At 39.9% G+C, this 16,741-nt stretch overlaps 1 protein-coding gene across 1 annotated transcript in view; it reads left to right on the top strand.

Moving 5' to 3' along the window:
* ITGA2 (integrin subunit alpha 2) overlaps positions 1-16,741 on the top strand; it is a 108,800-nt gene that overhangs the window by 71,065 nt on the left and 20,994 nt on the right. Inside the window, exons 14-20 of the mRNA XM_045998921.1 lie at positions 6,079-6,282; positions 6,992-7,128; positions 9,616-9,755; positions 13,129-13,280; positions 15,026-15,136; positions 15,706-15,788; positions 16,213-16,354. Of these exons, the coding sequence (XP_045854877.1) occupies positions 6,079-6,282; positions 6,992-7,128; positions 9,616-9,755; positions 13,129-13,280; positions 15,026-15,136; positions 15,706-15,788; positions 16,213-16,354 (969 nt within the window). The remainder of the gene's footprint in view (positions 1-6,078; positions 6,283-6,991; positions 7,129-9,615; positions 9,756-13,128; positions 13,281-15,025; positions 15,137-15,705; positions 15,789-16,212; positions 16,355-16,741) is intronic.

Genomic DNA, 16,741 nt, shown 5'->3' with positions numbered 1-16,741 from the left:
TTTTTTGGAACATTTTCAGGAGAATAGGTATTAATTCTTCTTTAAATGACTGGTAGAATTTCCTTGGGAATTCATCTGGTCCTGGGATCTTGTTTCATGGGAGATTTTTGATTACTGCTTCAATTTCCTTGCTGGTTATGGGTCTGTCCTGGTTTTCTTTTTCTTCCTGGTTCAGTTCGGTAATTTATACATCTCTAGGAATGCATCCATTTCATCCAGATTGTCAAATTTGCTGGTGTATAGTTTTTCATAATATGTTCTTATAATTGTTTGTATTTCTTTAGTGTTGGTTGTGATCTCTCCTCTTTCATTCATGATTTTATTACTTTTGGTCCTTTCTTTTTTGTTTTTGATACGTCTGGCCAGGGGTTTATCAATCTTATTAACTCTTTCAAAGAACCAGCTTCTAGTTTCGTAGATTTGTTCTACTGTTATTTTTGTTTCTATTTTATTGATTTGTGCTCTGATCTTTATTATTTATCTTCTCCTGCTGGGTTTAGGCTTTCTTTGCTGTTCTTTCTCCAGCTTCTTTAGGTGTAATGTTAGGTTGTATACTTGAGACTTTCTTGTTTCTTGAGAAAGGCTTGTATTTCTTTATCCTTTCCTCTCAGGACTGCCTTTGCTGCATCCCAAAGATTTGGAACAGTTGTGTTTTCATATGTTTCCATTAATTTTTAAAATTCTTCTTTAATTTCCTGGTTGACCCATTCATTCTTTAGTAGGATGCTGTTTGGTCTCCATGTATTTGAGTTTTTCCAACTTTCCTCCTGTGGTTTCAGAGCATTGTGGTCTGAAAATATCCAGGGAATGATCCCAGTCTTTTGGTATCAGTTGAGACCTGATTTGTGACCCAGGATGTAATCTATTCTGGAGATGATTCCATGTGCACTAAAAAAGAATGTGTTTTCTGTTGCTTTGGGATGGAATGTTCTGAATATATCTGTGATGTCCTTCTTGTCCAGTGTGTCATTTAAAGCCTTTATTTCCTTGTTGATCTTTTGCTTAGATGATCTGTCCATTTCAGTGAGGGGGAGTGTTAAATTCCCCTACTATTATTGTATTATTGTTGATGTGTTTCTTTCCTTTTTTTATGAATTGGTTTATATAATTGGCTGCTCCCATGTCAGGGGCATAGATATTTAAAATTGTTAGATATTCTTGTTGGGTGGACCCTTTAAGTATGTTATACTGTCCTTCCTCATCTCTTATGGTAGTCTTTGGTTTAAAATCTAATTAGTCTGGTATAAGGATTGCCACTCCAGCTTTCTTTTGATGTCTATTAGCATGGTAAATGGTTTTTCACCCTGTCACTTTAAATCTGGAGGTGTCTTTACATCTAAAATGAGTTTCTTGTACACAGCATATTGATGGGTCTTGTTTTCTTTATCCATTCTGATACCTTATGTCTTTTGATTGGGGCATTTAGCCTATTTACATTTAGGGTAACTACTAAAAGATATGAATTTAGTGTCGTTATATTGCCTGTAAGGTGACTGTTACTGTATATTGTCTCTGTTTCTTTCTGGTCTATTACTTTTAAGCTGCATCTTTGCTTAGAGGACCCCTTTCAATATTTTCCCTAGGGCTGGTTTGGTGTTTGCAAATTCTTTTAATTTTTATTTGTCCTGGAAGCTTTGTATCTCATCTTCTATTTTCAATGACAGCCCAGCTGGATATAGTATTCTTGGCTGCATGTTTTTCTCATTCATTGCTCTGAATATATCATGCCAGTTCTTTCTGGCCTGCCAGGTCTCTGGGGATAAGTCTTCTGCCAGTCTAATATTTCTACCATTGTATGTTACAGAGCTCTTGTCCCAAGCTACTTTCAGGATTTTCTCTTTGTCACTGAGATTTGTAAGTTCTACTACCAGATGATGGGGTATAGACCCATTTTTATTGTTTTGGGGGGGTTCTCTGTGCCTCCTGAATTTTGATGCTTGTTCCCTTCACCAAAGTAGGGAAATTCTCTGCTATAATTTTCTCTAAATACCTTCTGCCCCCCTCTCTTCTACTTCTTATGGAATCCCAATTATTATGGTATTGTTTTGTCTTATGGTATCACTTATCTCTTGAATACTCCCCTTGTGGTACAGTAGTTGTTTCTCTCTCTTTTTCTCAGCTTCTTTATTCTCCATCATTTGGCCTTCTCTATCACTAATTCTCTCTTCTGCCTTATTTATCCTAGCTGTAAGAGCCGCCATTTTTTATTGCACCTCATTAATAGCTTTTTTGATTTCAGCTTTGTTAGATTTTAGTTCTTTTATTTCTCCAGAAAGGGATTTTATTTCTCCAGAAAGGGATTCTCTAGTATCTCCATGCTTTTTTTGACCCCAGCTAGCACCTTGATAATCGTCATTCTGAACTCTAGTTTTGACATCTTACTAATGTCCATATTGATTTAGCCTCTAGCTGTCATTACTGCCTCTTGTTTTTTTGTTTTGTTTTGTTTTGTTTAGGAGAGTTTTTCTGCCTTGTCATTTTATCCAGATAAGACTAGATGAATGAGAGAACAAAATACTGAAAGGGTAGCAATGACCCCAGAAAAATATACACTAATCAAATTGAAAGAGAAAGAAAAAATTATGTATATGTATTTTTTTTAAAGATTTTATTTATTTATTTGACAGAGAGAGATCACAAGTAGGCAGAGAGGCAGGCAGAGAGAGAGGGGGAAGCAGGTTCCCCGCTGCACAGAGAGCCCCATGTGGGACTTGATCCCAGGGCCCTGGGATCATGATCTGAGCCGAAGGCAGAGGCTTAACCCACTGAGCCACCCAGGCGCCCCTATGTATATGTATTTTTATATGTATACATATACATATATATATTAGACTGGTGAATAGAACACAGCTGTACACAGTGTATTTTGGTCTGTTAGAAGAATCTGCCACCCAAAATTTTAAAGAAAGAAAAACTACACACACACACACACACACACACACACACACGGGTAAAGATGATGAAGGGATGGAATATGAGTGCAAAGATGAAAATTTAAAAAGATTCTAAAAAAGGAATTGATAAGAAGTTGGTTGAAAAAAGAAACAAAAAAAAAAAAAAGAAGAAAGAATGTGATCAGGTTGGAGACCAGAACAAAGACAAGTGCTAGATTTAGGGCATATTTTGATCTGTTTGAAGAAATTGTATCCCAAAATTTTAAAGTAAGGAAAACCTATATGTATACATAAAAATAAGGTTAAATACAATAAAGGGATGGAATAGGACTATAACAATGAAAATTAAAGATTTTTAAAAAGGTATTGATAAGAGAAAATAGTTAAAAAATCTTTTAAATATTGGGAAATTTTTAAAAAATAGAGTATAAAAAAATAAAATCTAGCAAATTTCTCTTTCAAAGACTGAAGAATCATGGTTAAAAAAGTCATGAATTCTATGTGCTGTATTCCCATAGCTCTGAAGTTTTGCTGTTCTCATTGATGGTTGAACTTGGTCTTGGCTCGATGTTCTTGCTGATCTTCTGGGGGAGGGGCCTGTTGCAGTGATTCTCAAATGTCTTTGCCGGAGGCGGAGTTGCACAGCTTTTGCCAGGGGCTAGGCTGAGCCATGTGCTTGGGTTGGCTCTTATAGATTTTGTTTCCTGAATGCTTTCTGTGTAGCTTTGGAGGATGAGAGTGAAATGGTGGCTTCCCAATCTCTGGCCCCTTAGGAGCTGAGAGCTTGAGTCCCACTCCTCAGTGTGCTCCCAGAGAAAAGCAGGCAATCCCTTCCGTCTCCCTGGTCTCCGGCCACACCCTTGTTCATCCGGCCTGTGACCAGACATTTTTGTCTCTGGCTCATGGCCCCATTTGGAGTCTCCAAACGATTCCTGCAGCATGCTTCCATGCCATTCCTCCCAGAGTAGGAATGAGAGTGTCTCACAGATCTGCCACTTGTGGCGTCCCTGCTCGAAATGCAGTGGCCCAACTGTGCCCTGGATCATGGTTTAAGGTAACCCCGAGCTGAGATCTCACCCCTCGGCTCTGTCCCTGCAGCTGGCTTCCATGCTTCGATCAATACCTGGGAGCTCTGCCACCCTCAGATACCCCTGGTCTTTGTGTGACCCCATGGGTCCTGAGAGCCCACTGTCCCTGCGAGGGCTCCACCCCTCCCCCCCCCCCACTTTGCCTCTGGAGTGACATCCCTCAGTGCAGCAAACTTCTAAATGTTCCAGTTTTGTGCTCCGCTGCTGTGTCACTTGCCAGGAGCCGGCCCCTCCCCTCAAGATCTATCTTCCTGTATATTGCCTTGGATTCACTTCTCTGCACATCCTACCTCCTGGAAAGTGGTCCCTTATCTGTTCCTAGAATTGCTGCTCTTCTTCTCTTCGATCTCCTGTTGAGTCTGTAGGTGTTCCGAATGGTTTGATAACTATCTAGCTGAACTCTTGGGACCTGACGGTATTTCGATCTCCTACTCCTCCGACATCTTGCTCCTCCCACTACCCACAAGTGTTAAATTCTGTCTCAAGCATGTTGCTTATCTCTGTTTCATCTAGTTCTTTCTGTGAGGTTTTTTTTCCCCTTTCTTTTGGAGTATATTCCTCTATCTCTGCATTTTGCTTGACTTTCTGTGTTTGTTTCTGTGGATTAGGCAGAACAGCTACTGCTCCTAAACTTGAAGGATGGTGTCCCTTTGCAGGCTGTGTGTGCTTGGTGACTCTTCTGGTGGCTGGAGCTGAGGCTGTATTGTTAGTTACTTGTTTAAACTGTGGATTTTTGCAGAAAGAAGAAAATAATAAAATTTGAAAGGAAAAAATCAGGAGGAAATAAAACAAAAGTTATATCTTTAAATTTAAAAGTAAAAACCTGTTTTGATTAAAAATTTTTTAAACAACATTTTTTAAAAAATTAAAATTCTACTGCTTATTTTCCATGCCCTGGCTCCACAGAGGCTGGAATGGGCTTACAGACCCTGGGCTTACTGATGTTGTGAGCCTTTTCCTATGACTGAACCCTACCATTTATAGGGTTGGGACCTGCATTTTCTGACACCTAAACCCACTAGTTATTGCGTTTGGACCCTGCTCCAGTCTGGGCTTTAAATATGGAGGGGGAGTGTTCCCACCACTCCTTGGCCCTTTTAAACTGTAGCTTTTTTTTCTGTCCCAGCACCACTGAAACTGGTGTGGGCTTGAGGACCTTAGCCTTGTTGAGGTTGGTGAGGTCGAGAGCTGCCCATCTGCTGGGCAGACCGCGCTCTGACTGAAGTTTTAAGGTGGAATGGTAATAATGTAAACCATCATTTTCCAGTCCCTCTGACTTGAGAGCTTAGCCTGCAACTCCTCCACCGTGTGGCGGAGTTCTAGTGTTGTCCCTTTTAGCTGTTAATTGCCCTTTTAAACTGTGACTTATTTTCTGTGCCCAAGATCAGAGAAATCTGTTCCTGCCCTCTCAGTACTCTGCATCCCCACTGCTTCAGTTTCCCTTTAATACTGTGTCTCCATCTCTCTGTGTTCTCTTGCCATTTTGTCTATCTTTGGTTGTCCAGTAGCCGTTCAGTGAGCCTTCAGTTTGGTTTTTTCCCCAAGAAGAATTGTTCTATTAATAGGTATAATTTGATGGGTTCCAGGGAAGGGGTGAGTTCAGGGTTGCTGTCTTGAACTGGAAACTAATGGTCTCATTTTCCACTTCCTGTACCATTATAATTAATGGTAATTTTCAAGAAAAGGTCTAAAATAAAACATTGTTTTTTGTGTGTCTTCATCTTAATTTTATTCAAGATGTTAGATTTTCATCAGCAAATTTTAAATCGGAAGTTTTGCAAACAGGTAAAGATTTTGGTATTAGGGGGGAAAAGGAGGGAAAGACATGGGTAGTGTTATGCAGGTTGTGCAGCCACAGTAAAGAGAATTCACTCCTTTCACCTCTTTCATCTCAGAGGATATCACCTCATATCCTATGAGCTGACTTCCTAAAATTCTCATTTTATAATTGTTATTGTAGAAAATTTTGAAATCTAGTTTTCAAAATCCTGTCTACTTTTAACAGTATACAAATTGGTTCAGACATCGTTTGCTGTGAATTTTAATGATAAAAGTAGAAGGTTTGCTTTAGTCATCCCTCTTTTCCTCTCTGCCAGGGTGTTTTGAATTGGCACCAGTTTCTTGAAGGCCCCGAGGGTGTTGAAAATGCTCGGTTTGGTTCAGCGATTGCAGCTCTTTCAGATATCAACATGGATGGCTTTAACGATGTAATAGTTGGTTCACCTTTGGAAAATCAGAATTCTGGAGCTGTGTACATCTACAATGGTCACGAGGGCACCATTCGCACAAGGTATTCCCAGGTAATCCGTGAGTTCCATGGTAATGTATTCACGTGTGAGTATCCTTATGTTAGAGCTGCCGAGTGCCGTCAGATAATCTGATCCTTCCCACTATTTTTGGAACTTTATTTGTTCATTAAGCAAACATGTAGTGAACCTCCTACTATGTGTCAGGCACTGTCCTGGGTGCTGGAGATACTGTAAAGAACGGGACAGATAAAACTCTGCTCTTTGCGGCTCTTGCATTTTTTGTGGAGGAGACAGAGGGAAAATAAGGTAAGTGAGATAAAGTGTTCCAGATCATAATAAATGATAAGACATTAAAAAACTTTTTTAAATGTTCAAGGATGGGAGTTATTAGGTAATTTAAAGGGTGACAACGGGGCCTCATTGATCAGGCAACTTTCCAGGGAAGTCCTACAAGACATGGACTAGGAAACAATCACACTTGAGCTTGTTTCAAATCCTGCTCAGTCCACGGATCTGCTGCTTTGTGATTTTTTTTTTATTTGTGATTTTTACGTGAAAAGATTCATGCTGTTTCTCTGTGGCTGCAAGCATGATAAATAGATGAGAAACACTGTGATTGAAGAAAATCAATGGAATTTTGTGGCAAATAAAACAACCTGAGAAGTGGCTATTTAGAAAATCTAACAACAGTGTAGAAGCTCCCTTTTTTTCTATTTCAGTTGTTCCACATAATAATTTCATGTCAAACTTGCTCTTTCAGAAAATCTTGGGATCCGATGGAGCCTTTAGGAGCCAGCTCCAGTATTTTGGGAGATCTCTCGATGGTTACGGTGATTTAAATGGCGATTCCATCACTGATGTGTCCATTGGAGCCTTTGGGCAAGTGGTTCAGCTCTGGTGAGTCAGTTGAGAACCAGACACAAACTAGCTAACTAAAAAATAACCTGCTAAGTAGAACAGATAGCTGTGCTGAAATTGTAGAAATGCCACATGCATTCTAGAAGACTCCAGGACAATTATGCGTCATAGTTTATGTGTCGAAGGAAGGAAAGTGTTTTTCCTTAATGGGAGAAGAAAAATATTTGCTAACATAGCTGTCAAATTCCTCTTCTCTATATGTTGAGCAGATAAAGGACACAGAAAAGACAGAGTCTTTAAAATGGTATCCAGGATATTTCTGAATATTCTCATCCAAACAACCTTACCTCAGCTCACAGAAAGGAAGCCTCATGAGAATGCTCTAAAAATACTGAACACTCAGACCACACAAATGAAGTATAACTTCTCATGTGGTTATGAAGTAACTTTTGAAATTATTAGTCATAAACAAGAAGCTATTATTTAGGTTTAGCTGACCTCTCATTGACCTCAGGAGGAGCTGAAGAGCAGGGAGCAGCAATACAGGATTCAAGGGCTGTGTGATACAAGGACAAAAATAAATATATTGGGTTGGCCAGGGATTAGAATCATAAAGAAATTGAGAATTCAATCAAGAGTCTCCTTCCCCCCAAAATATATTTCATTCATTTGCTTTAAATGTCCAAATACGTCGAGATCAGAAAACATCACATATTGATGTATTGTTTCTGAGTTTCATTAAACTAGTCACACTATTTCACATGTGCTTTTAAAAGATGAAATGCATTGTTTTGAGAATGTTTTGAAAAGTTTTGAGAATGCATTGTTTTGAGAAAGTTTTGAGAAGAAAACTTCATGTAGGGGGAAAATACACAGATCATACTTAAGACCGACACATTAAAAAATACATTTACTAAATAAAATCAGTTAAGAGTAGCATGCCATGAGAAAAATACAAGATGTGATAATATTGTCACAGGATTTATAATTTCTTATAAATTTTTAAAGACACCTTTCAGTGACCATCACCCTCCAGCCATCTGGTAGGCTTCATCCTTCATAGCCTATATAATTACTATACTATATGACACTCCCATTTTATAAAAGATTTTAAGTAACCTCTACACCCATTGGAGGTTCTGAACCCTCAACCTCAAGTTTAAGAGTCATGCTCTGCTAACTGAGCCAGCCAGGCACCCCAATACTCCCTCTTAAGATCACCAACGATGGCCAGACTTTTTTCTTTAAAGACGGACTTGATTCTTCAAAAAGTCAAGACACATGGAGTCAGATCATTTGATTGGGGTCATCAGTCAACCTAAGTTCTTGCCATTTTGTGGTCATATTCCTATAAAGTGCTGAGACTGGATTTTCTAGGTAACTTCCTGAGAATAATTTTTTAAAAAACACGTTAACAAAATCCTTTCCATCAATGCCACCATCTCCATTGGGATAAAAGATTCTCCTAAAGAGACTGACTTACAGAAAACTTGGACATTCTAGATCTTGTAGGTTTGAGGACATGGTGCACTTGTTATTAGATGTTTTATGGCTGCTTATTAGGGGGCCTTATAGGTACATAATCAACTGATGAAATAATTTTTCAATTGACTTAAGTCCTTCAGATGGTACCTGAAATTAAAGATAAAATTTTTTCTGAATTTTCTGCAGTACTTCTCAAAACAGTGAAATTACTAATTACTATTTGCTGCTCTGTAAATCCTGGAGTGTGTGCACAAAGGGTCATTGTGATGAAGTACAACATTTTACTGGCAGAGGAACTAGGTCATGAGCTCCAACTCCTCACTTGCTAACTACTACTCAGTAAACTCCTAAGTTACTAAATGTTTTTTGTTTCAGGCTTTCTCATTAATAAAAAGGAGACAATATTTGTTCTATTTCATAGGAATGTTAGAGGAGCAAATGAGCCCATGTGTGTGTGAAAGCTTTTAGATATCTAAAGGTCTGTAACAGAGTCAGAAGTCTTTCGCATCCTGCCTGAGAGACTCCCCAGTCATTTTCTGGTACCGGACTAGTTGCCACCACCATGGTCATATGCCACACATCAAAGTGCTGCCAGCCATTAAAGGGAGGGAACAGGGCCACAGCCACGCTCTTCGGCCACAACCACGCTCCTCGGCCACGCCACTCTCACCTTGTCACTGCTCTCTCCCCTCCCTTTGTGGGAAGAGCAAACATCACTGTTTGTAGCTGACAAAACACAACAGAGATCATGACTTTGTACTTCATTTGCAAAGAGTTTGCAGACTCACAGCCCACGCTTACGCATGTACCAAACAAACAAACAAAAAATACTAAATGTGGATTGGGCTGGCAATACAGTCAGTCACAAACACAAAAAAATATTGTTCCTATCTGCCATTCTAGAGCTTTCAAACATGAAATAGTGCTCCAGTGCTTAGATTGTGCTGAGAATAATTTGATAATGCTGGCCCCGGGTCCTCTAGGTAAAGGTTAGAACGTGCACTTGGCAGTAACCTACCTGTTTCCGTTTATGTCTTTCAGGTCCCAAAGTATTGCTGATGTGTCTGTGGATGCCTCGTTCACACCAGAAAAAATTACTTTGTTCAACAAGAATGCTGACATAAAACTCACACTCTGTTTCAGTGCCAAGTTTAGACCTCCTAAGCAAAATGATCAAGTCGGTGGGTTGACCTGAAATAATCTGTGTGGAGAGAGGTTTGCTTGTAGAGTTTTAGTCCTGAATATAACCTGTACTTCGTGTTTATGGACCAAAGGCGATACGGGTCCAGCAGATATTACATTGTTGCACGTTTGAAGTGCCTGAGAATGGTTAATGAGGTCTGGAAGATGCGGTTAGATCTTCCTCTGTTGTCTCCAGAAGGTAACACCCTGCCACAGAAATTTACTCTCTCTGTGGCCTAGTCCTGGGCTCTCCCAACTTCATCGACATGTCTTTTACCCAGGGGTTCCTTACATTAAACCTTGGGCACACAAAGATGACACTGATGTTCTGCCCATATTTTATGCCATATTTCAGCCGTGACCTAGACATAGCATGTTCAGCGCAAGTACCAAATATTCCTATTCTTGAAACACTAGGCATGAAATAATGAGAAAATATAAACAATATGCAGTTTGTGCCCCGTGTTTTAAATGCTCTAAATAATCTGGCGAAGTGGATGAAAATCTGTGTCCTGTCAGCAGGAGTGAGGAAAACTGCACAAATGTCACCAGGAATTGTCATCTGTCTTGGACTGGCCAAGTCCCTCATACCCACTACCCCCTACTATCATCTGTCCTGCCCCAGGACGCACAGAGCATGGCAGTGGAGCATGCACTTCATTAAACTCTGCCTTCTTTCTCTTGGGCTTTTTTTTTTTTTTTTTTTAGATTTTATTTATTTATGTGACAGACAGAGATCACAAGTAGGCAGAGAGAGGCAGGCAGAGAGAGGGGGGGGGAAGCAGGCTCCCCGCGGAGCAGAGAGCCCAATGCGGGGCTCGATCCCAGGACCTGAGATCACGACCTGAGCCGAAGGCAGAGGCTTTAACCCACTGAGCCACCCAGGCGCCCCTCTCTTGCTGCTTTTTCACGGGTTCTTATCCCCCTTCCTTCAGATTTTGGCTCTAACCTTCAGCCACCTGTAGTTCCTACAAGTGTTCCATTAAGTGGTTAACAAAGCACTCTATTTTCAGTCTTTGTCATGATTCATACCAAGAAATACATAGGTTAAAAACATAAAGAAGAAGTTAGATTCAAACCTTGCCATGCTTTCTGTATTTTCCTCCTTCTCATATGTATCTGGCATTTTGCCTTTCAGGCATTCAAACACTGACCCAACTCTGAATAGCACATCTCACAGACCTGCCCTGTGAGTAGCCAGGAGAGTTGAGTCAAAAACCATTCCTGTATAAACACTAAGTGGCTAGATGCAATGCACAGCAGGGTGAGTAGAGCCAGCAACTCTGTGTTGCGTATTTGGAGGTTCCTAAGAGAGATTTTAAAAGTTCTCACCACACACACACACACACACACTCAAAATTACAACTGTGCGAGGTGATGATCTGTTAATGAATCTTATTGTAATCATTTTCCAGTATTTACATATGCAAAATAACTACATTGTATACCTGAAATTGATACAATATTATATCTCCATTACATCTCAACAAAGCTGGGGGTGGGGGGAACATTAAGTGGCTAGTCTGCCTATAACATTAATTTGGGAAATCTATTAGCTGGCAGAAATGGCTGGCTGGTTAGCTTTCCTGGCCTGAAAGCATGGATTTGTCTCCTAAATCTTCCTCTTTTTGATGGGGCTTCCCCCCTTCTGTTGCTGTAACTCGAAAGCAGCTTTCTGCCTTCAGAGAATGTCCTTCCCTGGGCTTTCTTCCCACTGGGCACCTTTTCCTTAATGTCTTCAGGTCCACTCAGACAAGCCAGTCATGATCATTTGTCACTTACTGTCTGGCAATAATAGTATGTAAGACCAGAATCCCATCTTCACAACTTTGAAAAGTAAATTTTTAAAGCATGTGGTCTTTATTATATCAGGTACTCACTCCAGTTTAAAGTTAATAACCGAAAAAAAAAAAATGGATATATTGCCTATGAGGCTATCCTTTTCCCCAGGCTACTTGAGAAAAATGAGCTAGTATTACCACATGTACTAACTCTGTCCTGGCTACGTTCACCTCCCTGGCGTTGTTTTTCCTTTGTATTATTTTCACTGCTTGTTTTTAGTTCATTTGATTCACTTACGTTTTACCTATATTTGTTAACTTCATTAAGTGAGTGGAGTAAGAAAAATTATCCAACATCTCTGATAGATACTTTAAAGGTAACCTGTAGAATTAATGTATTTTGGAAATCTGTCCAACCTTTAAAGTACTGAAAATAGTAAAATAAAACGGAGTAACCCCAGATAAGTCAGCTGATACTTTGAATATCATCAGATCTTCTTTCTCAGTTTTGGACAGCAGACTCAGGTTGAAGTCTCTGACACTTTGTATATTGGCTACTGACCTCTGTTTTTTTCCTCCCCCTAAAGATTTTATTTATTTAAGAGAGAGAGAGAGACAGTGCGCACGCACAAGCAGGGGGAACAGCAGGCAGAGCAGGCAGAGGGAGAAGCAGGCTCCCCGCCAAGTGAGGAGCCCAATGCGGGACTCGATCCCAGGAGCCTAGGATCGTGACCTGAGCCGAAGGCAGCCACTTAACCGACCACCCAGGCCTCCCCTGACCTCTGTTTTTATGCATTTTTTTTTCATTTTCATTTCCCTGGTTTAGTAGTAGTATTTGTTTTGTAGATGAGGAAATGGAGGTTGAAAGATGTTACACAAATTGCCGAAAGTCCTAGAGCTCATAAATAATGGAATTAGAATTCAAACCAAGTCTGTCTGACTCCAAACTTATTACTGAGGAGTTGCATGCCTCCCCCCACCCCCAAATAAGCATCTAGAGTGTTCCCTCAGAGTTTATCTCAAATAACAATTAATCCTCACAACTGCCTGGAAGCTAAAAGAACATGAGCCCTGATTTCAAAATTACCCCCGTTTTATTTCTGAGCGTGCCCTCGCGGTGTGAATGGAGCTGGTTCACTTTACCTCTTTTATTCTGTTTGTTATGTGAAATATGAGATCTATCTACTTTCCAGGTTGACTAATAGTAAAACTTGTACAATATGAGAACATATTCAATGGCAGGCACTCAGTAACTGCCTCTTTCTCGTATCACCATATTAGGGATGATGAAATTGATGCTTGAGGAAGTAATTTGACCAAATTCCCTCAGATTTCCTGGGGGCAAGTCCATTTTGCTCTCCGCTCTTCAAGCCATGCTTCTTTGAATCCCCTCTCTCTCGAACCACAGTCCCTACCTCACACCAGAGCCTGAACGGCAAATGCCGTGGCTGTCCGTGGCTCACAATCCATCCACGGAAAGACTTTTTATATTTTCTTGAAGTCCTTGACTTCATCCAGTAAGACACAGTAAGTTAGGGATGGTTTTTTGGCAAAGGTTTATTTGCAATAACATTTGTGATTTTTGTCATAGCTGTTGTATACAATATCACAATTGATGCAGACCTGTACTCATCCAGAGTAACCTCCAGGGGTTTATTTAAAGAAAACAATGAAAGGTGCTTGCAGAAGAATATGCTCGTGAGCCAAGCACAGAGTTGCACTGAGTACACCATCCACATACAGGTGAGGCCTCCGTCCTCGCTCTCATCTTATCCTCTGAATGACTAATGAATGGTCAACGTCTAAAAAGGAAGCTTATGAGTTAGAAAATGCCTGCCTTTCTAATTAATGCTCTTCTTGTCCAATTTCATGAGCAGGAAATCCTATTCTTTATGCTAGTACATGGTTGCCTTCTATTAATATGTTACTAGCATGAAATTTTATTTGGCATTGCAACCAAAAGGCTAAAAATAAGGTTCTTAAAGAAATCAAACGTGTTTTCTTTAATGTTTAACAGGTAAAACTTTTAGTAGACTGCAAATTTTATTCTAGCATTTTCCTATCAGGGAAAATTTTTATTTTTAAGCTGCTGAAAAGGACAATTCCAATTGTGATTTCCACTATTGGATTTAAATTAGTATAGGGGAAGGATGAGGTAAAAATTATTTGCTCCAATCATATCCCATAGTACATGAGTTGATATGAATTTTGAAAATCTCACAAGCAGGAAAAATGCTTCTCAGGATTTCCAACAGAAAACTGATTTTATAAATTATATGTATAATAAATATATATAAATTATATTTCCCTCCAGAACCAGGAAATGGTGTTTGAAAGTGTGATTTCCTCGAGAAACCATTTTTAAAAGAGCTGCGTAAGAACTTTCATAGAACATGGTTCTCAGAGTTCAAAATGCATAAGAATTTCCAAGAGAACTTATAAAATGCATGTTCTGGGTTCTCATCACCAGAAATTTGGGTTTGAAGGTCCAAGGTATAGACAGATTGACAGAGTACTCCCAGATATTTCTGTTATGGATGAATGATACAGAGCTCACATATTGAAAACTATGAAATATGAGTTGGAAAAACAGTTAATAGAGAAATTAAAATCAATTGCATTGTTTAATTTCTTGTTCATGTTAAAGGAGTCTTGTTTATGAAGGCCCGGACCTTTTTTCTTTAAGATGCCAATTACACACATTCTTTAAAGGGCTAAAAGCCAGCTCTCATTCTCTCTTATTTTTGTGCTAAGTTGTAGATCAAATGAAACCTGTAGTCCATTCTGGGGGAATGAAGTCAGCCAAGCTGTTGTTCACACATGTATCTTGTTCATGCTGATGTGTACTTGTGAATTTTTTAAGATGTGTGTGATTTGGGTCAGTGAAGAGATTTTGTTTCAGTTAACACACTATATTGGATATCAATCCCAAGCGCATCCTGTGGGCTAGTCTTATGGCCAGCTGAGGACCCCCTTTATCTGCTTTTGTAGAGCAGAGTTAAGTTCTGACTAAGGCAGGGAGTTCTCTTGTCACTGCCTGATAGCCAGCCCTGAGCACCTTCCCATGTCGGGCATACCAGAGATTTGGTCAGGATACCGAAGGACTTCTAAGTCTTGGCAGTAGAGACTGGAAAGACCATAGCCAACAACCCAAGAGCTGTGTATTGTTTCAACTTCTAAGTATTAAAACTGGGCATATCCTCTAAATATTTATAGATTATATATGAATAACAAGATTACTGGTGAGTTAACTAAGAATTGCTGCTTCAGATTTTTACTGAATCCAAGTCTCTAAGTTTTTTTTGGTAGTGGAGAGGCTAAGAGCAGAATTAAGACAGAAGAGAAGCAAGAGTCTGGAAAATCCAAAACAAGGATATTCTCCATCATAAAGAGAGGACCGTGTCCTTAATTGTGAACACACCGATGGTCATTTTCTTGTTTTGAAGCTGCCATGCCCTAGTACACTGCCTCACTGTTTATGTGTTTAGAAGCCTTCTGACGTTGTCAGCTCTCTGGATCTGTGTGTGAACATCAGCCTGGAGAACCCTGGCACCAGCCCCGCCCTTGAAGCCTACTCTGAGAAGGCCAAGGTCTTCAGTGTAAGTGTGGTTTGCCCTTCCTAGAATTCAGACCGGCTGAGAAAGCTTCATGGTTGCTGCAGTCCTGTTCGAAAGTGCATAGGACATAATTTTCCAACTACTTGTCTTCTACGTGAAATACTTTTATGTTCAAAGCTCACCAGCATGCAAGATCTGTGAAGGACAGGGACTTTTGTCATCTTCACTGCACTATTCTCAGCCTTTTGAGCAGTGCCTGGCCCACCATAGGTGTTCAATAAATATTTGTTGAAGAAATAAATAACCATAAGTCTAACACCTTGTGCTCACCACCCCCTTAAAAAATGTCACCAGTACCTATGTTCTCTGCGTCCCTCTCTTCCTCCATCACATCCACGTTCATCTTGCTCCCCCAAGCAAATCGTCACCTTGAATTTGGCCTTTATTGTTGCTTTTCTTCCTACGTTGCTAAACATATACATATTCCTAAAATGTTGTTTGGCTTTTTATGGTTTTGAGCTTTATAGAAATAGAATAATTCTACATGTACTCTTCCACAGTCTGGTTTTTAACTTGAGCAAATGTGTGGGATTGTTTCTCCTTTTTTGTAGATCCCTTTCTATAAGGACTGTGGGGATGATGGAGTTTGTATCTCGGATCTAGTTCTAGATGTCCAGCAACTGTCAGCTGCTCAGTAAGTCTGTTTGAGTGCAGAGTAAAATGTAGAAATAAGACTTTAGATCATTTTATTCAAATGAATGTTTATGGAGATTTTTTTTCCTACACACACACACACACAAAACAATAACTAATAAAGACCTTTAAAATCTGAATTTCAATTTCCACCATCCAAAAAGAGTAAAACAGTAAGAAATCTCAAACCATTTGTATTTGGATGGTTCCTCTCCCTGCAATGTTTAAATTAATCAATGAAGGAGCAAATGTAATAGCCTTGACTTATTTGTTGTCTGAGTCATTTTACTATGAAGACGGTTTATTAAACAACTTTCTCAGTCCTCCAAATCTAAAGAGTTTTATCTTCTTATTTTTAAAATGAGTGAAGTATTTGAACACCAGCCTTTTTAACCTTAATTTTTTTTCCTTTTTTCTTTTAACAGAGATCAACTCTTTATCGTCAGCAACCAAAACAGAAGGTTAACATTTTCAGTAACACTGAAAAACAAAAGGGAAAGTGCATACAACACTAGAATTGCTGTTGATTTTTCAGAAAACTTGTTTTTTGCTTCCTGGTCCATGCCGGTAGGTGACAACACTCCAGGCTCACTGCTCTTGTGTTTCCTGCCTGACGTGGATGACAATCTGACTCACACTCACATCCCCATGTCCTGTACGCTGTCTGAGGAAGCGCCTTACTCCTAAGTGTGATCAGTCCTAAATTTGGGGCTCCCAGCTAGTTAAACCACACGTGAGCATAGCCTGGCTCTGTATCCAGACCGGTTCTGCTTCACAGCTTGGTCAGTTTTTCCTCTGCCCTGAGACTTGGCCAGACACAACCATGACTCTTCTCCAGCCATCTGTGGGATGAGGCTGCCGTGCTGCTGCACAGATGCTCTGAGCTGCACTTGCTGGGAGAAGTGAGAGTCCTATAGCCCAGGCCAAGCTTTGTAACCACAAGTCTTACTACTG

This window comes from Meles meles, chromosome 3, assembly GCF_922984935.1.
Source record: "Meles meles chromosome 3, mMelMel3.1 paternal haplotype, whole genome shotgun sequence".
NCBI classification, from domain to species: Eukaryota; Metazoa; Chordata; class Mammalia; order Carnivora; family Mustelidae; genus Meles; species Meles meles.
The sequence above is the reverse complement of the archived record's forward strand: the minus strand, read 5'-3'. Positions and strand labels throughout refer to the sequence as shown.